The 23,108-nt window shown below is 39.4% G+C and overlaps 5 protein-coding genes and 1 long non-coding RNA gene across 19 annotated transcripts; 1 reads left to right on the plus strand and 5 right to left on the minus strand.

The window, feature by feature from the left end:
• Window positions 1-1,193, minus strand: LOC124348772 (translation initiation factor IF-2-like; the record flags this gene model as incomplete). The annotated part of the gene is made up of 3 exons (XM_046799046.1): window positions 1,110-1,193; window positions 700-985; window positions 1-626 (listed from the first exon to the last, which is right to left on the minus strand). Coding segments are annotated over exons 1-3 (921 nt in total), but the record flags the coding sequence as incomplete, so codon positions are not given.
• A 494-nt stretch (window positions 1,194-1,687) lies between these two features.
• Window positions 1,688-3,072, minus strand: LOC124351077 (mucin-2-like). The gene is made up of 2 exons (XM_046801839.1): window positions 2,984-3,072; window positions 1,688-2,910 (listed from the first exon to the last, which is right to left on the minus strand). Exons 1-2 carry the CDS (start codon window positions 2,999-3,001, stop codon window positions 1,915-1,917), a joined length of 1,014 nt encoding a protein of 337 aa, XP_046657795.1. The 5' UTR covers window positions 3,002-3,072; the 3' UTR covers window positions 1,688-1,914.
• On the plus strand, window positions 2,979-20,707 carry LOC124351082. 9 transcript variants are annotated; one of them, XR_006921358.1, is made up of 16 exons: window positions 3,069-3,161; window positions 3,371-3,508; window positions 8,800-9,027; window positions 9,801-9,977; window positions 10,186-10,323; window positions 13,633-13,691; window positions 14,226-14,690; window positions 14,782-14,848; window positions 14,984-15,265; window positions 15,449-15,588; window positions 17,780-17,880; window positions 17,968-18,258; window positions 18,331-18,979; window positions 19,061-20,200; window positions 20,267-20,328; window positions 20,392-20,707. It is a non-coding gene; the product is annotated as an uncharacterized LOC124351082 (long non-coding RNA). The 9 variants fall into 9 exon arrangements; XR_006921361.1 differs by lacking the exons at window positions 3,371-3,508; window positions 8,800-9,027; window positions 9,801-9,977; window positions 13,633-13,691 and having other exon boundaries at window positions 2,979-3,150; XR_006921360.1 differs by lacking the exons at window positions 3,371-3,508; window positions 8,800-9,027; window positions 9,801-9,977; window positions 13,633-13,691 and having other exon boundaries at window positions 3,027-3,161.
• On the minus strand, window positions 8,410-15,104 carry LOC124351078 (galectin-3-like). Of its 4 annotated transcripts, none has more exons than XR_006921356.1 (4): window positions 14,964-15,104; window positions 14,791-14,905; window positions 14,109-14,714; window positions 8,410-8,705 (listed from the first exon to the last, which is right to left on the minus strand). XR_006921356.1 is itself a non-coding variant. In XM_046801841.1 (4 exons), the coding sequence occupies exons 1-4, from the start codon at window positions 15,102-15,104 to the stop codon at window positions 8,747-8,749; spliced, it is 798 nt and encodes a 265-aa protein (XP_046657797.1). In that variant the 3' UTR covers window positions 8,410-8,746. The 4 variants fall into 4 exon arrangements, 3 of the variants coding, with proteins under 3 accessions (XP_046657797.1, XP_046657798.1, XP_046657796.1); XM_046801841.1 differs by having other exon boundaries at window positions 8,410-8,826; window positions 14,253-14,714; XM_046801842.1 differs by lacking the exon at window positions 8,410-8,705 and having other exon boundaries at window positions 14,010-14,714; window positions 14,791-14,902.
• Window positions 15,595-18,029, minus strand: LOC124351071 (mucin-2-like). 2 transcript variants are annotated; one of them, XM_046801832.1, is made up of 3 exons: window positions 17,966-18,029; window positions 16,884-17,897; window positions 15,595-16,841 (listed from the first exon to the last, which is right to left on the minus strand). In XM_046801832.1, the coding sequence occupies exons 1-3, from the start codon at window positions 17,981-17,983 to the stop codon at window positions 15,627-15,629; spliced, it is 2,247 nt and encodes a 748-aa protein (XP_046657788.1). In that variant the 5' UTR covers window positions 17,984-18,029; the 3' UTR covers window positions 15,595-15,626. The 2 variants fall into 2 exon arrangements, with proteins under 2 accessions (XP_046657788.1, XP_046657787.1); XM_046801831.1 differs by having other exon boundaries at window positions 15,595-17,897.
• LOC124351075 lies at window positions 20,611-23,093 on the minus strand. Of its 2 annotated transcripts, none has more exons than XM_046801837.1 (11): window positions 22,702-23,093; window positions 22,484-22,602; window positions 22,302-22,403; window positions 22,130-22,231; window positions 22,005-22,070; window positions 21,856-21,936; window positions 21,636-21,797; window positions 21,485-21,571; window positions 21,312-21,413; window positions 21,000-21,233; window positions 20,611-20,838 (listed from the first exon to the last, which is right to left on the minus strand). In XM_046801837.1, the coding sequence occupies exons 1-11, from the start codon at window positions 22,720-22,722 to the stop codon at window positions 20,745-20,747; spliced, it is 1,170 nt and encodes a 389-aa protein (XP_046657793.1). In that variant the 5' UTR covers window positions 22,723-23,093; the 3' UTR covers window positions 20,611-20,744. The 2 variants fall into 2 exon arrangements, with proteins under 2 accessions (XP_046657793.1, XP_046657794.1); XM_046801838.1 differs by having other exon boundaries at window positions 20,741-20,838; window positions 21,083-21,233.
• Window positions 23,094-23,108: the final 15 nt, after the last annotated feature.

Raw genomic sequence — 23,108 nt, forward strand, 5'->3', positions numbered from 1 at the left:
CGGCACGGGCAAAGGACCAGCGGGGAAAGATGGAACTGAATCAAAATTGCTGGACCCTTCTTGTCCTGAAAATCCACCTGATTGGAAAGAGCTGTATGCAGATGGATTGGTCAACGGGAATGGCACTGAAGAAAATGGGGCAGCTGGGTACGAGGAAGCTGGTGCTGGTGCAGAATAACTTGGTTCAGGGAGAGATGGTGCCGGGTAAGAAGGTGCTGAGTAAGAAGGTGCTGGAGCAGGTGCTGAGTAAGAAGGCTCCCGATAGGCTGGAGCAGAATAAGCTGGTGGCGAATACACTGGAGCTGCGTAGACAGGAGCAGGTGGATAGTAAACTGGTGCTGGGTAAGCTGGTGCATAAGTGTCGTACTCTTCAACAGGATTCTGCTTCTTGCTCTTCATATGTTCTTTAATGGTGTCTTTGAATTCTTGGATTTTTTCTTTCTTCATGGCAGCGGTGCTCTTGACCATCTCCTTCATGTTTTTCAAGCCCTCCTTCTGCCTGTTCATCGAGTCCTTGATGCCTTTCTCCACATTGTCCATGCCTCCCTTGATGCCTTTCTCCACATTGTCCATGCCTCCCTTGATGCCCTTCTGGAACTTTCCGGCTAACTTTGTCCATTTAGATTCTTGATAATGATATCAAATTAAATTAAGAAAAGGTGTTTAACTTTGGTAAATTTATGAAATGTTAATATTTACCTTCTTCTTCCTCAGGGTATTCGTAGGCAGTTGGGTAAACCGGAACGGGGTAGGCGACAGGAGCCGCGTATCCGGAAGCCGGAGGGGCTCCGTATCCAGCCGACTGAGGTGGATCTCCGTAGCCGGCAGATGCGGAAAAATCGGTAGCTGGAGCGATGGCGTAACCTTGAGCCGGCAAAGCATATCCTTGTCGTTGTTGAGCAACTACAGCGACTGGTTGAAATCTCTTCATCGGGTGTTCGTACGCCAGCGAAGCTGACACCATTAAGGCACCAATCCATACAATCTGTAAGTTGTTAACAAAATGGTGAAATTATTGCCATTGAAAAAAATTGAATCTTAAACTTTAACTTAAACTATTTTAAAACCAATTCATTTTGTTGTTTTTTAGAAAAGATCCAAGAACTTACCGCGATCATGGTTGAAGTTGGTTTGACAGATGAGCCAGACTCTGAGACTGGGTCTTATATAGGCCCAACTTTTCTTCCCCTGGAACAAACGTGTGAACTCGCAGTTCAGCTCAGGTCGGGCAGAATGGTGTCACCCGTTATAAAATATAGGTATTCATTTTTCTTCGTTTTCACCTTTCACTCGGAAAGTTCAGTTAAGGCTTTCTCCCCCCCAACCCCACTTTTTAAACTTTCTCCACCAAAAATTTGAAAAGGTACCCCCTCTCACTTGAAACTCACAAATAAAAATCAGGTCAAATTCAATGGTCAAGGATATCGCACGTAGGATAGTGAGACATAGATGAATTAGTTTAGAAGAAGAATAGGGGGGAAAGGAACTTTCGCCAAAAACCGCCGGCCTCATTTCAACTCCCTTTTTCTGACCATCTTCCCGGAAACCTTAGAAGGGGGGAGGGGGGGGGGGGAAAGGGCAAAACTCACAAAAGTGAATCCTCTCTTTATCTTCTTCTTCTATAAAATACAATTTAGTTATCGCCATTTTTTTTAAAAATTAAGATTTGATAGATATTCGATGGAAATAAGGATGTAGAAAATTGTTTTGTATTTTACGTTAAAGTTGCACGAAAATTTCGTTGAGGCGAGGACTTTTTAAATGCAATGCGCATAAATGATCCAACATGGGGAGAAAAAGGCATTTCTAGTAGCTAAACATGTTATAGCAAAGCAAACACATAATCAAAAACCGGATGCAAATTTTCTCAAGATGTCAGTTATTACAGTGATAGGAAAAGAAAATATTTTAGAATTAGCGACGGAGAAAACTAATGTAACTAGGAGGGAAAAGATTCATCAAGAGTTTCATTCCGGAAAGCGGAATCGTATCCGTCGGGAGAGATTCGCTGTTGGTGCCGGACTCTAAAGACCTTTCCGCTGGAGCTGTTGTTGAAGGGGGAGCTACAGTAGTTGTTGGCGGAGCTACAGTTGTTGTTGGAGGAGCCACGGTTGTTGTTGGCGGAGCTACGGTTGTTGTTGGCGGAGCTACGGTTGTTGTTGGAGGAGCCACGGTTGTTGTTGGCGGAGCTACAGTTGTTGTTGGAGGAGCCACGGTTGTTGTTTGCGGGACCGCGGTAGTTGTAGGTGGGACTACAGTAGTTGTAAGAGGGGTTGAAGTTGTTGGAACTACAGTTGTTGTTGGAATGACTGTTGTCGCAGGGTTGGCCGTAGTTGTTGCCGGGCGGGTGCTGTTGTTGTTAGTGGAATTACAGCAGAAAATGGTGGTCCAAAAAGGAAGCGTTGGCAATTGTGGGACTGGGTTCTGCGGGAATAAAAAACCCAAAGGGTTGGTCCACCAATTCATCCAGTCCGTGGCTGAAGACGATCCTTGGTTGTTGGTAGTTGATCCAGCAGCGTTCAAGCTGAAGGAAGGAAAAAGCAAACGATTCTGACGAGAGTTACGCTGGTTGCCGAAAAATGGCCAGCTCGTGTTGGAACAAGGCAAACAAAGTGGCGGAATTAAAGCCGTTGCTGGATTGAATCCGCCAAAAGTAGGGAATCTGGAAGGCAACCAACGCTGCTGCTGCGGTTGCTGCGGCTGGAATGGGACAATCGCTTGGGCCGGATGATAACCGTACGGGTAATTGTGTTGTCCGCTCACTCTCAGAAATCCCGGCAAGTTGACATCAAACTGGCTCTGGTGGTTGTTGCTCAGAGGGCCGGAAGCCGCATTCCGATACAAGCTATGGTGAGGATCTGAGACCGGAGCCGCTTGACATACTGACGCTACGGCAATCGCCGCCATTAACTATAGAAATGTCAAAATTAATTTTAACTCGAAATTCGAATAATTTTTGATTTGAAAAATTTTAGGAACTTACTGCGAGGAGAACTGCCATGTTCTTGCACGGGGAAGTGAGCAGGTGGAAATGACGACCTTGAATGCTGGATGCTGGGACTATTTATACTGCGGAGCTTGTGGGTTTTTCCATTGCGGACGATTCCAGCAGCCACACCCCTTATCGAAAAATGAAACAAATTCAAACAGGTCATTGACAGGTCAGTTTGTAGGGGTCAAAAACCTATCCGGCTCCAACCTTTCCGTCCGCCCTCTAATCCTACATGTCATTTCAAATGTCCAACTCCCACCTGCAACACAGCAGGAGGATGTCTAGTATTTAGTAAATCACCGCACCATATTGAATAGCACCCGGTAGATTTGTGGTCATATTTTTCCGTCCCGTTTTAATTTGAACTGGTTTCAACAGGATTCATCCTTCGCCAAGGTTTTTCCTGTCTTCCAAATTCATGCGCATTTGCCGCCACGATGTTTCTGCACGCGCCAACTTGTCGGATGTATCCTCGTCCGCTCCGGAGATTCCCATCAAAGAGTGCGCTATTCACAGGTATGAATGTATTTGATGACCTTTAAACGGACAAACGAAAAGAAAAAATATTTCAGAATAGGAATGTGGGTCAAGGTTAGTGGCGGCGAATTTTATATATTTTTCAATAATTTTAGTAAGTCAATTGTGTCTTTTTTTTGAAATTTCTTTTCTCTGGAAAAACGATTTGATATCCTCCCTCCATGTCCGTTTTTGGGTTCCTGGAAATCAGGTAGAGGTCATCTTTTTTAAGCCGAAAAATTCACGTGCACCTGATACATTTTTTTTTTTTCACTTCAATTTGATTCTTGTGTCTGGATTTTTACAAGACGTTGTATTGACAGAACTGTAAAGGATAAATTTTTGACGTAAAGCCATTTTTAAGGATGTTCTCTTGTTTAAACAATTGATATGTTTAAAGAGCTTTTTTAATTCCCATGCTAAGTAATGAACTCGTTTGAACATTGTAACTTTTCTAATTTTGCGGAAGTGATTCATTCACAATTTAAGTAATTCAGTCGTCACGAGTCGTTTGATAGCGTTCTAAAATTTATGTTCTGAGGTTTCTTTCAGTTAATTCAGTTAGTTTCGTAACTTGTTCATGTCACTACTGATGCAGGTGTGTGTGATCAGCAATCGTGATTGCTGAATGAATCTAAATTTTAATCCTTAAAGTAATTGTAGTTAACGAATTGTCTGTGCGATCAGCACCTGTTAACTATTGGTTACTTTTTATATTGTAAATGAATTGAAGTATTTTGCTTCACGGGACGTTGATGTATGCTGTTCATTTAAAATATTTACATCTTCGATAACAAACCTCCCCAACCACAAGTAAAAATTGATTTTATAAAGGGCGCGCTTTGACAAAGGTTACTGAAAGCCTAAGAACTCCGTAGAAGTTTTCTTTTATTCGATTTTTTATGATTTTTATATTGCAATCTAATTATTTAAAAAACCTCCCGTGAGTTCAAATTGGTTTATTTGGAATACCCGGTACAACATTACCAGTAACAACACCATGGCGAAAAACCCTCACACACTTGTTCGACAGGATTAATTGTGCAACTATTTCTTGAGGCGCTAAAGAGTCGTTATGTCTGAAACATCCAAAAAGAAAATTTGTATTTTAATCAATGAACTGTGCCCTTAATCTCGTTGGCTGCTAGATTAACCACCATTAAAGTTTTTGCCATAGATACGTACTGACGTAATATCACGTAATGCTTGACGAATTATGCCATCATCATCGGCATAACTGAAAAGAAGTGTATTTAAATCAGTTTAGGAATCGAACAAAACTGCGATCACAGTTTCTGGCTTTGTCCGTAACGAATGGTTTTTTTAATTCTTAAATTATTTGTCTCTTTGCCATTCACTATTATGATGTAAGAACTTCGAAGTGAATGCAAGACCTATGGTCTATCAATCAGGTACTCAATTTCGACATTTAATTCGAGAACAATCGTACGAATCTTCTAGATTACCAATAATAGAGTTAGATGGTTAAACAGAAGTGTAGCTAGTCTTTATTACGATAAGAGAAATTAATCAAACGATTAAAAAGTTGCATTACGCTGACGTAGAGTGTGTGTCTTCATATTACTCAATTGGAAAATATTTCATGTGCTGAATGACATTTGAAACGCAAAAGCCTAAAAACTGAGCACGTGAGCACGTGAGTCAATTTTTTTGCTTCAATTCGATTTTTGTGTGGATTTTTACAAAACGTTGTAGGGAAAATGTTGATTTTTTACATTAAAGTTAATTTTAAGAATGTTCTCTTGTTAATAAAATTGGTTTGCTTTAAGAGCTGTTATAATTCACGTTTGAAGAATCGAACGCGGTTGATCATTTTAACTTTCACTAAATTGCGGAAGTGACACAATCATATTTAAGGTGACTTCGTCGTCACTTTCGTTTAATGACGATTTATTATTTATGTTCTGAGGTTTACATTATTTAATTCAGATGGTGCCATTGTTTTTTCAGTCGAGGTTTTGGTTTGTTCTTCCCTCTTCCACCTCTGTGGTTAAAGTAAAAACAAGATAACCAATGACTGAATCAACAAGCCCGTAATCGCTTGATTAAAATTAAAATTAAGGGAGTCTAAATTATAATCCTCATCTGACTAGTAGCTAATGAATCTTCTAATCGATCGGCACCTGTAGTCTAGTCGTTACTTTACATGTGGTGAAAGAACTGTGGTGTCATGCTACACAGCACGCTGATGTATGTTGTTCATTTAAAATATTTACATTATCCATAAAAAAACCTTTCCAACTTCAAGTGAGAATTGATTGCGCTTTATCAAAAGGTGTACTGATAGCCCAAGAACCCTGTAAAAGTTTTCTGTAATTCGATTCTGGGTTTTACAAGGCGTTGTATATGAACAGAATGTAAATTTTCATTTTTGACGTTAAAGCCAGTTTTAAGGATGTTATCTTGTTTAAGCAATTGATTTTTTTAAAGGGCTGTTATAATTCTCGTGCGAAGTACCGAACGCGGTTGAATATTTTAATTTTCAATAATTTGCGGAAGTGATTTATTCAAATTTTAAGTGAATTAGTCGTCACTAGTCGTTTGATGGCGTCATATAATTTATGTTCTGAGGTCAATCTCATTTAAACAAAATAGTAACGATGCTTGTTCGGATCGCGACTGATTACGCTTTAGGAACACTTCGAACAAGATTGAACAAGCAAACTTTTTAAACTTTGACATGTTGAATGAATCTAAATTATAATCCTGAAGATTGTAGTAGTTAAAGAATCGTCTGCGCGATCAGTACCTGGTAACTATTGGCGACTTTTTATATTGTAAATGAATTGAAGTATTATGCTACACAGGGCGTTGATGTATGCTGTTCATTTAAAATATTTACATCTTCGATAAAAAACTTCCCCATCCCCAAGTAAAAATTGCTTTTTAAACGGCGCGCTTTGACAAAAGGTTACTGATAGCCTAGAACCCCGTAGAAGTTTTCTTTTATTCAATTTTAGGATTTTTATATTGCAATCTAATTATTTAAAAAACCTCCCGTGAGTTCAAATTGGTTTATTTGGAATACCCATTCCAACATTACCAGTAACAACACCATGGCGAAAAACCCTCACTCACTTGTTCGATCAGTATTAATTGTGCAACTATTTCTTGAGGGGCTAAAGAGTCGTTATTTCTGAAACATCAAATTTTAATCAATGAACTGTGACTTAATCTCGTTGGCTTCTAGATTAACCACCATTAAAATGTTTGCCAGAGATGCGTACATAACACCCAATGCTGGAAGAATTATGCCATCACCGTCTGCATCACTGATTAAAGTAGTGAATTTAAATAAGTTTAGGAATGGCAACGGTACAGAGCGCATAGTTTCTGAAGCGTGGATTCTTTTTGATTCTGGTATTTTTGTCTTGTTTGCCGTTCTCTTTTGTGTCGTAAGAATTTGAAGCGAATGCAAGGCAGGTACTCTTTTGAGACGTTTAATTCAAGACTAATCGTACGAACCTTTAACAAATACTAGTAATAGAGTTAGATGGTTGAACAGAAGTTTATCTAGTCTTTATTGCGATAAGAGTAATTAATCAAACGATTAAAAAATGGCATTACGCTGACGCAGAGGGTGTGACTTCATATAACTCAATTGGAAAATATTTCATGTGCTGAATCTGAATGACATTTGAAACGCAAAAGCCTAAAAACTCGCGTGCACCTGAGTCAATTTTTTCGCTTCAATTTGATTCTTGTGTGGATTTTTACAATACGTTGTAGGGACAAAAGATAAATGTTGATTTTGGACTTTAAAGTTAATTTTAAGGATGTTCACTTGTTTAAGCAATTGATTTGTTTAAAGTGCTGTTATGATTCAAGTGGTAAGAACCGAATGCGGTTGAACATTTTAACTTTTGTAATATTGCGGAAGTGATTTATTCTTATTATTAGTGATTAATTCGTCACTTTCCATTTGATGTCAACTCAATTTATAAATTCAGAGATTTCCCTCAGACAATTTGGATGGTAGCAATGTTTACTTGGTCAACGCAAAGCTGTGCAAAAATCTTACACTGTCATGCAAGATTAAGCGAAGCAACGTCACATAGTAAATTTTTTAACTAAATGGTCTTATTTTATTAATTATTATACTACTTGGCTAGGACCAAACACCGCTAAATATCAGTTAAAATTAAGGGAATCTAAATTATAATCTTTATCTGAAGAGTAGCTAACGAATCTTCGAAGCGATCGGCACCTGTAGCCTAGTCGTTACTTTACATGTGGTGAAAGAACTATGGTGTCATGCTACAGCACGCTGATGTATGTTGTTCATTAAAAATATATACATTATCCATGAAAAAAACCTCCCCAACCACAAGTAACAATTGATTTTTTAAATTGCGCGCTTTTAACAAAAGGCTTCTGATTGTCCAAGAGCCCCGTAAAAGGATTTTTATATTGCAATCTAATTATTCAAAAAAACCTTCCGTGAATTGAAGTTGGTTTATTTGAAATACCCGTTCTAACATTATCAGTAACACCATGACGAGAAGCCGTCAGTCACACACTAGTTCGATTAGTATAAATCGCGCAAATATTTCTCGAGGCGCTAAAGAGCCGTTATTTCTTAAACATAAAAAAAAAATCTGTGCATTTTAAACAATGAACTGTGCACTTACTATCGAATGCTGCTAGATTACATACCATAAAAATTGTTAACCAAAGTTCTGTAGTGCCAGGTACTACTGAAAGATCCAAGCAGGCACCAACTGCATCACTTAAGTAAGAAGTATATTTATATTTTTGTTTTCGTTATTAAGTTTAAGTAAAAGTCCATAGAGTTAGATTTCAAAATTGTTTAATTCTTCATAAGCATTAATCACTGATTGTTGTGAATCTTGAGATTGATGCGTAAAAGAATAGCATTCTTGGAAAAATTCTCTATTTCCACCTAATAAATAACACAAACGGTACGAAACTTATATTAGTGCATATTATAAAATACGATAGTAAAACAGGAATTTAACTACTTGTTAGCACGATAAGAAAATTAATCTAGCGATAAAGTAGTTACATTATGCCGACGCAGAATGTATGGCTTCACTTAACTCATTTGGAAAATATTTAACGTGTTGAATGACATTTGAAAAATTGACGCTTTAATTGTTTTGCTGTACTATTTTGTGTCCATTTCGTTCAACTATTTACATTATCACCATTTTCACTTCAGTGCTGAAAAACGCTTACGATCTCTGCTACGTATAGTCAATTCATTTTGAAAGATTTCGGCATCATTTTTATGATTTTATGGCGATTAGTTTCCTCCTCTTCCGCAGGAGCTGCATCTTCCCCGCCAGATGCGGCAGCTGCAGTTGTTGGAGCGGCCACTGGCGCCGTTGAAGCGACCGAGGCGGACGCTGAAGGTGGGGGCTTATTCCCTCCTCCTCCGGCTATTCCGGATGGATTGGTGTTGTTATTCTCCGCTATAACAGGAAGAATCCCTGGCGGAAAGAAACCTGGCCCTACTCCCGGATAGCCAGCACCAGGTAACATTCCTGGATAGTAAGGATTATTCAAACCAACACCGGGGTAGAATCCCTGTCCCGGAATCATTCCTCCGCCACCTCCAAATTGAGGATGAGGTGGATGAAACCCTCCTCCGCCTCCTGGTGGAAATTGGGCTGGATATCCTGGTGGGAAAGCTCCTTGCTGGTACGGATTTGACCCGAATCCGCCGGCGTAAGGTGGGCGATTCCATTGTTGTGCATCTACAAATTCAAATTTTTAACTTTTAACAATTTGCTATTCAATTTCAGTTCAAATTTTCAATTCAGTGAATTAACTTGGACGAGGTACGAGCGAGAAGAGAAAACTGATTTTGTTGTGCAGCAAATTTTCCTTGTAGGTAAGCGCTAGGGCAAGGTAATAGCTAGGGGGTATTGCAACAAGGCAAACAAAGTGGCGGAATCAAAGCCGTTGCTGGATTGAATCCGCTAAAAGTAGAGAACCTGGAAGGCAACCAACGCTGCTGTTGCTGTTGTTGCAGCTGGAATGGGACAATTGCAAGAGCCGGATGATAACCGTACGGGTAATTGTGTTATCCGCTCACTGTTAGAAATCCCGGAAAATTGACTTCGAACTGACTCTGGTGGTTGTTATTCGCTCGGAAGCCGGATTCCGATACAAGCTGTGGAGAGAATCTGAAACCGGAGCCGCTTGGCATACTGTCGCTATATCAATCGCCGCTATTAACTAAATAAGAAAAATTTAATTAAATTTCAATTCGAAATTCTAATCATTTTGATTTGAAACATTCTAGGAACTCACTGCGAGTAGAACTGCCATGTTCTTACACGGGGAAGTGATCAGATGGAAATGACGGCCTTGAATGCTGGACTTTTTATGCTGTGCCGCTTTGGGTTTTTCCATTGCGGACGATTCCTGCAGCCACACCCCTTATCGAAAAATGAAACAAATTCAAACAGGTCATTGACAGGTCAGTTTGTAGGGGTCAAAAACCTATCCGGCTCCAACCTTTCCGTCCGCCCTCTAATCCTACATGTCATTTCAAATGTCCAACTCCCACCTGCAACACAGCAGGAGGATGTCTAGTATTAAGTAAATCACCGCACCATTTTGAATAGCACCCGGTAGATTTGTGGTCATATTTTCTTTCCCGTTTTAATTTGAACTGGTTTCAACAGGTTTCATCCTTCGCCAAGGTTTTTCCTGTCTTCCAAATCTATGCGCATTTGCCGCCCCGATATTTCTGCACGCGCCAACTTGTCGGATGTGTCCTCGTCCGCTCCGGAGATTCCCATCAAAGAGTGCGCTATTCACAGGTATAAATGTATTTGGTGACCTTTAAACGGACAAACGAAAAGAAAAATATTTTAGAATAGGAATATGGGTCAAGATTAGTGGCGGGCGATTTTATATTGTTTGAATTTGTTTTTTCAATAATTTTAGTAAGTCATTTGTGTCTTTTTTTTTGAAATTTCTTTTCTCTGGAAAAACGATTTGATATCCTCCCTCCATGTCCGTTTTTGGGTTCCTGGAAATCAGGAACAGTCAACGTGCACCCGAGACCCGACACAATTTTTTTACAATTTGGTTCTTGTGTCTGGATGTTTACAAGACGTTGTAGGGAAAGAATGTAAATATTCATTTTTGACGTTAAAGCCATTTTTAAGGATGTTCTCCTGTTTAAGTAATTGATTTGTTTAAAAAGCTTTTATAATTCTCATGCGAAGTACCGAACGCAGTTAAACATTTTAACTTTTATTAATTTGCGGAAGTGATTTATTTAAATTTTAGTGATTTAATCGCCACTGGTCGTTTGATAGCGTTATAAAATTTTTTGTTCTGAGGTTTTTCTCAGTTAATTAATTAGTTTCGTTGCTTGTTCATACTTGCAGTCATTGTCGTTGCAATTCATGTGATTTATTTAGGTGTTGTTGTTGCAAGGATTGATCGTGATTGAACAAGTAATTCTACACGGGACGTTGATGTAAGCTGTTCATTTAAAATATTTAAATCTTCGATAAAAACCTCCCCAACCCGAAGTAAAAATTGATTTTTCAAAGGGCGCGCTTTGACAAAAGGTTACTGAAAGCCTAAGAACACCGTAGAAGTTTTCTTTTATTCGATTTTAGGATTATTATATTACAATCTAACTATTTAAAAAACCTCCCGTGAGTTCAAATTGGTTTATTTGGAATACCCGGTACAACATTAACAGTAACAACACCATGGCAAAAAACCCTCACACACTTGTTCGTTCAGTATTAATTGTGCAACTATTTCTTGAGGCGCTTAAGAGTCGTTATTTCTGAAACATCCAAAAAGAAAATTTGTATTTTAATCAATGAACTGTGCAATCTCGTTGGCTGCTAGATTAACCACCATTCAAGTTTTTGCCAGAGATGCGTACCGACGTAATATCACGTAATGCTTGACGAATTATGCCATCACCATCGGCATCACTTAACAGAAGTGTATTTAGATAAGTTTAGGAATCGAACATTACTGCGTCGGTCACAATTTCTGGAATTGTCTGGAACGAATGGTTTTTTTTAATTCTTAAATTATTGGTCTCTGTGCCATTCACTATTATGATGTAAGAACTTCGAAGTGAATGCAAGACCAATGGTCTATTAATCAGGTACTCAATTTCGACATTTAATTCGAGAACAATCGTACGAATCTTTTAGATTACCAATAATAGAGTTAGATGGTTAAACAGAAGTTTTCTAGCCTTTATTACGATAAGAGAAATTAATCAAACGATTAAAAAGTTGCATTACGCTGACGCAGAGTGTGTGGCTTCATATAACTCAATTGGAAAATATTTCATGTGCTGAATGACATTTGAAACGCAAAAGCCTAAAAACTGAGCACGTGAACACGTGAGTCAATCTTTTCGCTTCAATTTGATTTTTGTGTGGATTTTTACAAAACGTTGTAGGGAAAATGTTGATTTTTTACATTAAAGTTAATTTTAAGAATGTTCACTTGTTAAAGCAATTGATTTGTTTAAAGAGCTGTTATAATTCACGTTTGAAGAATCGAACGCGGTTGATCATTTTAACTTTCAGTTAATGCGGAAGTGATACAATCATATTTAAGGTGATTTCGTCGTCACTTGCGTTTAATGACGAACCATTATATATGTTCTGAGGTTTACCTTTATTTATTCAGATCGTGCCATTGTTTTTTCAGTCCAGCAGATTTTTTATTCTCGCTTCAACCTCTGTGGAGCAAGAACTAAAAAAAAGGTAACCCATGACTGAATCAACAAGCCCAATATCGCTTGATTAAAATTCTAAATCAAGGGAATCTAAATTATAATCCTCATCTGACTAGTAGCTAATGAATCTTCTAATTGATCGGCACCTGTAGACTAGTTATTACTATACATGTGGTGAAATAACTGGGGTGTCACGCTACACAGCACGCTGATGTATGTTGTTCATTTAAAATATTTGCATTATCCATAAAAAAAACCTTTCCAACTTCAAGTGAGAATGGATTGCGCTTTATCAAAAGGTTCACTGATAGCCCAAGAACCCCGTAAAAAATTTCTTTTATTCGATTCTGGGTTTTTACAAGGCGTTGTATATGAACAGAATATAAATTCTTTGAAACGCAAAAGCCTAAAAACTCGCATGCACCTGAGTCAATTTTTTCGCTTCAATTTGATTCTTGTGTGGATTTTTACAAGACGTTGTAGTGACAAAAGATAAATGTTGATTTTTTACTTTAAAGTTAGTTTTAAGGATGTTCACTTCTGAAAGAAATTGATTTGTTTAAAGAGCTGTTATGATTCAAGTGGTAAGAACCGAATGCGGTTGAACATTTTAACTTTTGTAATATTGCGGAAGTGATTTATTCTCATCTCTACTGATTAATTCGTCACTTTCCATTTGATGTCAACGCAATACATATGTTAAGAATTATCTCAGTTATTTCAGGAGTTAGCATTGTACACAAGGTACAACCAACGATGACCAATATTCTTACACTGCCATGAAAGAAACGCCAGCCTATTTAGTAAATTTGTTTATTACTATGTACTCTAGGCCATACATCGCTAAACATAATTTTAAATTAAAGGAATCTAAATTATAATCTACATCTGACTAGTTGCTAACGAATTATTTTGGCGATCGGCACCTGTAGACTAGTCGTTACTTTACATATTAATAAAGCACTGGCGTGTCACGCTACACAGCACGCTGATGTATGTTGTTCATTAAAAATATTTACATTATCCATAAAAAAAACCACCCCAACCACAAGTAACAATTGATTTTTTAAATGGCGCGCTTTAACAAAAGGCTTCTGATTGCCCAAGAGCCCCGTAAAAGTTTCCGTTTATTCGATTTTTAGGATTTTTATATTGCAATCTAATTATTCAAAAAAACCTTCCGTGAGTTCAAATTGTTTTATTTGAAATACCCGTTCCAACATTATCAATAACACCATGACGAGAAGCCGTCAGTCACACACTTGTTCGATTAGTATAAATCGAGGCGCTAAAGAGCCGTTATTTCTTAAACATAAAAAAAGAATCTGTGCATTTTAAACAATGAACTGTGCACTTACTATCGAATGCTGCTAGATTAAATACCATAAAAATTGTTAACCAGAGTTCTGTAGTGCCATGTACTGCTGAAAGATCCATGCAGGCACCAACTGCATCACTCAAGTAAGAAGTATATTTAAATTTTTGCTTTTCATTAATGATTTTAAGTTCAAGTCTATAGAGTTTGATTTCTGCAACGTTTGATTCATCTAATCATGTTATCACTACTACCTTAGTAATTAGTGAAGACTTTAGGAAAAATAGTTGAGGAAATAACTCTATCTCGTCCTAATAATTAAATCACGTACGGTACGTAACTTATATTAGTACCTAATATAAAATACGTTAGTAAAACAGAAGTTGGATCAATTCTTATCAAGATAAGAAAATTAATTTAGCGATAACGTAGTTATATTATGTCGACGCAGAATGTATGGCTTCACATTACTCATTTGGAAAATATTTAACGTGTTGAATGACATTTGAAAAATTTACGCTTTAATTGTTTTGCTGTACTATTTTGTGTCTATTTCGTTCAACTATTTACATTGTCACCATTTTCACGTCAGTGCTGAAAAACGCTTACGATCTCTGCTACGTATAGTCAATTCATTTTGAAAGATTTCGGCATCATTTTAATGATTTTATGGCGATTAGTTTCCTCCTCTTCCGCAGGAGCTGCATCTTCCCCGCCGGATGCGGCAGCTGCAGTTGTTGGAGCGGCCGTTGAAGCCACTGGCGCCGCTGAAGCGACCGAGGCGGACGCTGAAGGTGGGGGCTTATTCCCTCCTCCTCCGGCTATTCCGGATGGATTGGTGTTGTTATTCTCCGCTATAACAGGAAGAATCCCCGGCGGAAAGAAACCTGGCCCTATTCCCGGATAGCCAGCACCAGGTAACATTCCTGGATAGTAAGGATTATTCAAACCAACACCGGGATAGAATCCTTGTCCGGATCCAACACCGGGGTAGAATCCCTGTCCCGGAATCATTCCTCCGCCACCTCCAAATTGAGGATGAGGTGGATGAAACCCTCCTCCGCCTCCTGGTGGAAATTGGGCTGGATATCCTGGTGGGAAAGCTCCTTGCTGGTACGGATTTGACCCGAATCCGCCGGCGTAAGGTGGGCGATTCCATTGTTGTGCATCTGCAAATTCACAAATTTCCGCTTTTAACAATTTTCTATTCAATTTCAGTTTCAATTTTCAATTTAGTGAATTAACTTGGACGAGGTACGAGCGAGAAGAGAAAACTGATTTTGTTGTGCAGCAAATTTTCTTTGTAGGTAAGCGCGTCGAAATTGCGGAACGGGCCGAATGTCCGACCGTTAGCCTCCTGCTAATTATTCAAAATTCACTTGAATGATTTAAACAAATTTTATTTTTTTTCATGTTACCTCCTCTGGTGATGGGATAGCGTCAGCTTCTTGGAACACTTCAATGACTTGGGCTTCACCCTGGGCATCGACGGATATCCCGCCGTAAGTCACCAGTGCCAACAGCAGCAGAAGAAACGCAAACACTCTATTACTCATCATGTTGAGCGGATCCGACGACTGGACTTTTGATTCTGGTGTCCTTATCGATGACGAGTCGACTTTTTATAGTAACCTGTGTGATACCACTATGGTACACGGTTCATCGATTCGACCCAAATGATCCTGATGCAAAACACCAGCATTTTCCAACCGAGTAGGATGTGAGTAATAACCTAGTTTTCAATCAATCTCATTTTTTTTCTTGCAGTTTTGAACGGAAACATGTGGGATTACTTTTTTAGATTTGTATTACATTACATAACGATGGGGGAGAGTGTATAAAATAGATCAATCGGGGCATTGAGATACGCACGCGCTAAAATACAAATTTTGATTGGTTTTAGTTTCAATCAGCGATGGACGGCGACGAGGAACTTGCACAGCGATAAATAAAGGCGAGATGTGCAACACACGCAAGAGGTCACGGACGAGAGTTTCAAGCCGGAAAGGAGAAATTCATCGAGAAACTACGCCAAAAATGAAAGTGAGTAAGAATTAATTGCTTTGGAATTAAATGCAATTTTAGCGACGATCTTCGGTGTCGTAGAAGTAGTCGTTTTCAAAGGATGATTTTAGTTTGCGTTCAGCAGCTTTTAAAATGACAGAAATGGCTTCTGTTGTTGTTGGAATAGTTTCAGTTGGAATCAGGCCGCTGACTTCGGTTGAAAAGTTAGGCTCCGTCGTTGTTGTTGCCGGAATGGCAGTCGTTGTTGTTTCGACAGTTGAAGTGATGGGTGGCAGGGTGGAAGTTGTTGGGTCGGTTGCAGTCGTGGTTGTTTCAGGAACAATCGTTGTTGTTTCGGGAATGGTCGTGGTAGTAGTTTGGGCAGTTTCAGTTGGGGTTGGCAGAGTGAAAGTTGTTGTTGTGCCTGGAGTAGCCGTGGTTGTTGATTGGGCACTTGGGGTAGTGGGTGGCAGAGTGGAAGTTATAGTTGATGAAGTTGTTGGGGTAGGTGTAGTAGTTGTAGCCGAAATAGCTGTGGTCGTTTGGACAGTAGAAGGAGTGGGCAGCAGTGTGAAAGTTGTTGATGATCTGGGGGTAGTGGTTGTTGATTGCGTTGCCGTAGTCGTTGGCTTGGCTGTTGCCGTTGGTTTAGCTGTTGTCGTCGTCGGTTTAGCTGTTGTTGTGGAAGTTGTTATTGGCGTGAATGTCGTAGAAGTTGGCTTGGCAGTTGTTATCGGTTGCACTGTTGTAGTTGCTTTGCTTGTTGTGGTTGTTGGCAGGGTGGAAGTTGTAGTTGGCTTGGTAGTGGTCGTTGTTGGCTTGGCTGTTGTTGTTGTTGGTTTGGCACTTGTAGTCGTTGGCAGGGTGGAAGTTGTAGTTGGCTTGGCTGTTGTTGTTGGTTTGGCACTTGTAGTCGTTGGCAGGGTGGAAGTTGTTGTTGGCTTGGCTGTTGTTGTTGTAGTAGTTGGTTTTGCACTTGTAGTTGTTGGCAGGGTGGAAGTTGTAGTTGGCTTGGCTGTTGTTGTTGTTGTTGTTGGTTTGGCACTTGTAGTTGTTGGCAGGGTGGAAGTTGTAGTTGGCTTGGCTGTTGTTGTTGTAGTAGTTGGTTTGGCACTTGTAGTTGTTGGCAGGGTGGAAGTTGTAGTTGGCTTGGCTGTTGTTGTTGTAGTAGTTGGTTTGGCACTTGTAGTTGTTGGCAGGGTGGAAGTTGTAGTTGGCTTGGCTGTTGTTGTTGTAGTAGTTGGTTTGGCACTTGTAGTTGTTGGCAGGGTGGAAGTTGTAGTTGGCTTGGACGTGATTGTTGATGGCTTCAGTGTTGTAGTAGTTGGTTTGGATGTTGTAGTAGGCAGCGTACTTATAGTTGTTGGCAGGGTGGAAGTTGTTGTCGGAGCAGCTGTAGGCAGGATAGTTGAAAGTGTGAACTGACGGGCCCCGAAATCGAAACAGCGCGGATCCTCTTCATCTTCCGGTGAGCCCTTGCACGGTCCTAGCGGTTTCGTAGTTCTCGTCGATGAAGTTGAGCCACTTGTTGTTGTTGACGTCGGGGCAGTTTCTGTCGACGGTGGCCTTACTGTGGTCGTGGGGCAGCAAATCTCTCTCCAAATGTTGACCAAAGGATCGAAAGGAAATGAAGGAAACGGGCCAGTTTGGGCATTGCACGGCAAGCAGATCAGTGGATTCGGTCCGATCCGTGTCAAAACACGAACAGGTGATTGAGTTGTTGTTGGCACTGTAGTTATTGTTGTACTTGTTGTTGTTGGCAGTGTAGTTGTTGTACTTGGTGTTGTTGGCAGTGTAGTTGTTGCACTTGGTGTTGTTGGCAGTGTAGTTGTTGCACGGGTTGTTGTTGGCAGTGCAGTTGTTGCACGGGTTGTGGTTGGCAGTGCAGTTGTTGTTGTCGGTTTGGCAGTAGTCGGACTGGGACAGCAAACGGGCGTGATTCGTGGCTGGAACAAGCCTGGCCACATATAGAACATGGGGTTGATGTTTGGGAGAAATGATGATGACAATGAGTTGTTGCTGCTGGCGTTCAATAGCGATGGAAAGAAACCGGAAAAGTTGAATGTTTGAGTGCCAAAACAGGGCACGCAAAGTGGCTGTGACGGGCGGATGCGAAGTAAAGGACGGATCGGTTGAGTCCAGCGCTGCGGCTGGAATGGAACAATCAGTGGGACAGCCGGATAGCCGGATTGAATGTCAAAATGATGTTGTCCATTTATTCTCAATCCAGGCCAATTCAGAGCAAACTGACTCTGCCGGTTGAAATCTATTTGCGGAATCCTTCCGAACGTGGGATCTGAGACCGGAGCAGCTTGGCAGACCGACGCCACGGTAATCACCAGTGCAAACTACAGAAATGTTTTTAAAAATTAAAATCACAGATGAATCAATTGAATTCGAATAATTTTGAACTTACAGTGAGCAGAACTGCCATGTCTGGCAGGGCACGACTAGCTGATGGGAAATGACGACCTTGCACATGGAATGACATACCTTTTATACTTTGAGGCTGTGGCATCTTTCATTCCAGATAATTCCTGGCTGTCACCAAGTGTCACACACCCCTTCGTATACTAGAGGACACTTGCAGGTCGTTGACGGGAGTATATTCCTTGGAGGATCAAAGTCTTGTCTATCGCAGACCTTCCTCCCCTTTTCGTATAATCCGGTAGGGTTCATCGTATAATAACCCCATCCAGCTGACAATCGGTAATGACTAATGACCCCTTTATATAAAAACCCAGTTTCAAATCTTTAAATTTTTATTTTTTTTAAAAACAGGTTTCAGCAACAATTCATGCGTCAAGGTTTTTCCGGTTCCCAAATAATAATTCGACGGATTCCTGGCTTGTACGTAGATTTTTTATTATTACATAAAAATAGATATTACAATAACTATGCGGTTTGTTATAAGGTCGACGAACGACAGGTGATTATGAAAGAGAGGGGCGGATAATTCATTTGAACTGGGATAAATTTTCAAAGTGCGACAATGGGCACCGTGGCGATGTGTGGCAATCGACCAGATTCATTGTCACCGAAAACTCCGCCCGGATTGGCCACTGACCAGTCTAAAGTTTGTTTTCGAACGGCCATGAATGGCATCACACTCTTGTCCTTGGTGATATCGGTCACGATATCCTCCTGTCGTCCTTCCTGAATGTTGGTAGGGTCCGATTCCACTCGTTCCTGCCGAACAGAACAACATGAAAATTATCTGTCAACTATACTTTCCCTGCGCACGTTAATAATTTATTATTTTTACCTTCTCAGAATCCTTGATAGCGGCGGCGGCTTTATGGAGCGACTGGAACACCAAGGTCATGGACGGAGTCAGTTTACTCCTCAGAGACTCTTTGGTGATGGCTGGACTGGCCAATCCGTGGGCAGCCAGAAGGGCCAGCAAAAAGAAAGATATCGACATTGTCTGGTAATAATATTCGAAATAACAAAAGAGAAAAGAAACATTTTAAAATTTTAACTTCTAAATGATAGTTTGGCCGATTTCCAGCTCAAGGTTAGCAGTCAAGCCCCCAGATGCGCACAACTATTTGGCATGTACGTGTGAGGACACGGATTTTTAAAAACAAGGGCAGAATCACGGCACTCCATTCAAGTGAAAGTGCCTCTGGCCAAACATTGCAATTAACACGTGAACCAAAGAGGTATAAAACGTGTTCCATGCTATCTTATAATGTTAACCATGCGGTCATCAAGGACGACAGCACAGTCTCTTTTGCACGCTATTTGAACTTTTGAAAACGACAAACTTAAAATCAAATTATTGGCGGAGATTTACCTTGAGCATCATTTCGGAGTTGGTTTGTTTGTAGAATCACGAAATACGGACGGGAAAAACTGATTGTAGAGAAACCGATAAGAATACGACCGACAGTTGTGAAGCCAAAGAAAGGTCTGATCTCTCTTGCAGAAATGCTTACGCTTTTTTACTAAAGGCCTCCTCAGTCCTCACCTTGACTTTTTTTTTTCTCTTTCTGGGTGGAACCAAAAATAAAAACTTTTATTTCCGGACTTGCTTTTGTCGGTATTATACTCTCACTTTTTCAGGGTAATTTACTAATTTTCCTTATGAATTGAATTAGTCATATTTTTGTTTACAAATTCATAATTAGTGTAACGATTGTATTTATCCGCAAAAGGAGTTGGAATTTGGAAAAATTCTTATTCTGTTTATAAGTGACCTTGAAAGAAGTAGGCCAAGTTGAGGTTTGTTCGTTATCCTAGTTATTTCCTGTTGTGTTATACAAGGTAAGTTCTGGACGTCTAGAAGTCGTAGATTACGGTTGAGGGTTGTTCAAGTTTCGGTTGCGAAACGATTGTTTCTTACTTATTTAGTGAAAATCAATTTTACTGAAAAGTTAAAAGTCATTGTGTTGTATAACGCAAAAGTTGAGACAAATTTGCCAGGGTCCTTTTGGGACCATATTATTTCGAATGACTTTTAACTTAACAGTTTGCTTACGTAAACTAATGTGACTTCATGCTTATGTAAACAGGTTGTTTATGTGAACCCTTTGCTATTTATTTAGGTCAATCATCACTTTGACTTCATTTACAGCGGCTTATACACCACTTGACGGACGTCCAGCAGCAATTGCGGAAAAAAAGCATATCACTGTCAATTAATAAGGTATAAAACCATCCAATCAATTTACGTTTTTACTTTACAATATTAATACTTTTGTTGATTTTTCAGATGTACGTTCTAAGCAACTTGTTATACACTTTTTCAGCGGAGAACTTAAATTATTATTATTCGTGAGTAATTAAATTAAACGAGACTTGATGACCAAAACTAATTATTATACCGAATTCTTTTAGGACGGTGAGGAAAATGGCCCTTCTATTCCTTACTGGAACTTTCATAATTCTACTCTTGCTGTTGATGGCATGGCCTACGGTTGAATCTGGAAGCTACGGGACCTGGGACATTAAAAACTGCCTTACGGATTCATCCTACTCTGATGATAGATGTCAAGGATCGAACATTTTCTACTCAACTGTTGAAAACTAAGGCCAGAATTACATAATTATCTTATATAACTTTAATTTTCTTGTTTATTCAACTTATTATTATGATGTAATTGTTACAAGTAACATTAAAATCCGAGTAAATTTTCATTTTTATTAAATCAAATTAAAATCGATGGAGCTTAGTATTATAAGTGATGGCATCAGATTGGATTGTCCAGTAGGGTCTTGTGGCGTGGAATCTTTCTGGCCCGTTTCTTTTGCCGGTACATGCCGACGTTTGAATCAATCAAGTCCCTAATTTGATCAAAGAAAATACTTAGTTAATTGAGAATTATTTTGGGCTGTTCTAGACCAACTTTTTGGTGATCCACCTATAGCCTTTTTTAATTTTTTTTTAAATAAGGACATTTTGGGCGAAAATCTAAATCAAACTAGCTAAACTAAACTAATCTTACTCATCGTCGAGTCCCAGTTGCGACTCTTTTGATTCCGGATGGATATTATTAGATTTTTGGAGAGTTCTCTTCTTCCTCTTTACCAGTTCGTCGTCGATGGCCATTTCTAACTCGATGAAGTCGTCTATCGGCACTGGTTGTGGGTGATAGATGACGGGCTCGGCCATCAAATGGAGCGAAGGGTCGAATGCCGGACGTACTTCGCTCATAACGTCCACAATAATCTCCGGCTCCCTATACAGTAGAAGAACAGAATTCATTTTAAATTATTCCAGTTATTTTAGTTCTTAGTTAGGATTTAATATGTTTTACTCGTCAATTAAAACTGGCCCCAAAATCACACCGGAACGGTAAGGGGATGATCTCATCAGTCGATCGTTTTCCGGTTCGTCAATAATTTCAATCACTTCCTCCCTTCCAATTAAAATAAAATGTTAAACTTAAACGCATTTGTGAAATTTAAAAGCTCTCTCGGTTGCTCTTACTGCAGGAAAGTTGGTTCTTCGTCTCTATGAAGAGACGAGTCCATTACCGGACCTTGGTTCGAAACATCCACCGTTATATCCTCTTCACTAATATGCAAATATCACAATTTGAACCTTTGTCATTCGAGTTATTTTAAATTTTATTTGTTACTTGTCAATCACATCCGGATCAGGAAACATTGGAGACGATCTCTGATTTCTTTCTTTTTCTGCTTGGCCAACTTCTCCTTCTTTGACTTCCGCTTCAGATGGATTCGTTTGAAACAAAGGGTGAGACACTTCACTTATACCGCCCGGATTTTCCATCGTTTCTCTAAGAATCGGGAAAATTGTAAAACAATAAAGTCATTTGAAAATCTTTTAATACGTACTCTTCAGTCTCATTTGAATGGGATAGTGATCTCATCTGTCGATTACTGTCCATCACTTCTTCGACATTCAACTCCATCCCTCTATACAGATTTAAAAAAATTATCAGTCAAATACTTATAATCTTAATTTTTTAAAAATGTTGGTTTACTCAAGTGATGGATAGAGCGGTAAACTCGGAGCAGAGTCAATCTCATCAAACGTAGTCGGAACGCATCTAAACAAACAAATTCAAAAGTAAACACATCCTATTTTAAAATGAATAATTTAACTTACGGTGATGTTTCACACGGGTCTACTTGTTCTCCTTCATCGCCATTGTCGTCGGTATTCAATTCAAGCTCGTCAAACCTTTTCTTGCGCTCATCAACCTCATTTCTGAAATTATTTCAATTACAAAAAAAAATTACTTTGAACTGGAATGTGTGTGCCAAGCGTCACGACTTACTCATTTTGATTCGGTTCTGCTTCGAATGATTCCAACCTTGGACTATCCTTCTCCTTGTCTTCACGACGTCTGTTGCGGCTAATAAATCCACCCATAATTGATCTAAACAAAATTGCCGCCAACTCACAAATGTTTACAACTGAAGATATAAACGAAACAATCGACGAGAAACTTGTTTTTACTCTTTTTGCGGTGACTGAAATGATGAGATAAGTGAATGTTCTCCAACTGATGAATCAACTTCCAACTGATGCAGAGGGCAAGATCCAACGATGACAACGGCACAGAGCACGAAGCTCAACTGTGAATTGAATTTGCTATAGCTTTAAGCAGCTAAGTCGGAGGAAGACGCAGCCGGTTTAAGTTACACAAGGTGTAAAAGAAAGAGAAATCAACTTACCGAAACGTACGTGGCTCTCATAACAATGCCTCAGTTGAAAACGGGTTTTTAAAATACACACACAAATTTAGACTGGTTTTCTAATATGTTATATGTACTACCAACGTTGAAATGAATCCCTGTTGACTTTTACGGGGTCATTTTTATACATATTCTTCAACGGGATATTCGACGTTTTAAATCGTATGAGTTCTAGTTAGCGATGCGTATGTGTTTTGACGGTCATTTGTTTATTGATTTCCTAGAAATAGGCGTCATGCCACTTTCCGTTTCTGGTGAATTCAGATGAGATTGCACGTACTCCGTGTACTTAACATACGAATCAATAGCCAAAATAATGTGCACAGATTAATTTAGGCACGTTATCAACATAACTGGACAAACAAGGAAATCAAGATTTGAGTTTT

This window comes from Daphnia pulicaria, chromosome 7, assembly GCF_021234035.1.
Source record: "Daphnia pulicaria isolate SC F1-1A chromosome 7, SC_F0-13Bv2, whole genome shotgun sequence".
Classification (NCBI taxonomy): Eukaryota; Metazoa; Arthropoda; class Branchiopoda; order Diplostraca; family Daphniidae; genus Daphnia; species Daphnia pulicaria.

Excerpts from the sequence above, each read along its gene's own strand:
- LOC124351078 (XM_046801841.1), bottom strand. The coding sequence starts at position 15,104 with ATGATGAGTAATAGAGTGTTTGCGTTTCTTCTGCTGCTGTTGGCACTG. Across the intron at positions 14,906-14,963 it reads CTATCCCATCACCAGAGGAG|CAGGAGGCTAACGGTCGGAC; the intron begins GTAACATGAAAA and ends TTGAATAATTAG. Across the intron at positions 8,827-14,252 it reads TGCCGCATCCGGCGGGGAAG|ATGCAGCTCCTGCGGAAGAG; the intron begins ATGCAGCTCCTG and ends CTGGCGGGGAAG.
- LOC124351075 (XM_046801837.1), bottom strand. The coding sequence starts at position 22,722 with ATGAGAGCCACGTACGTTTCG. Across the intron at positions 22,404-22,483 it reads TTTCAGTCACCGCAAAAAGA|ATCAATTATGGGTGGATTTA; the intron begins GTAAAAACAAGT and ends AATTTTGTTTAG. Across the intron at positions 20,839-20,999 it reads CAACTGGGACTCGACGATGA|GGACTTGATTGATTCAAACG; the intron begins GTAAGATTAGTT and ends TGATCAAATTAG.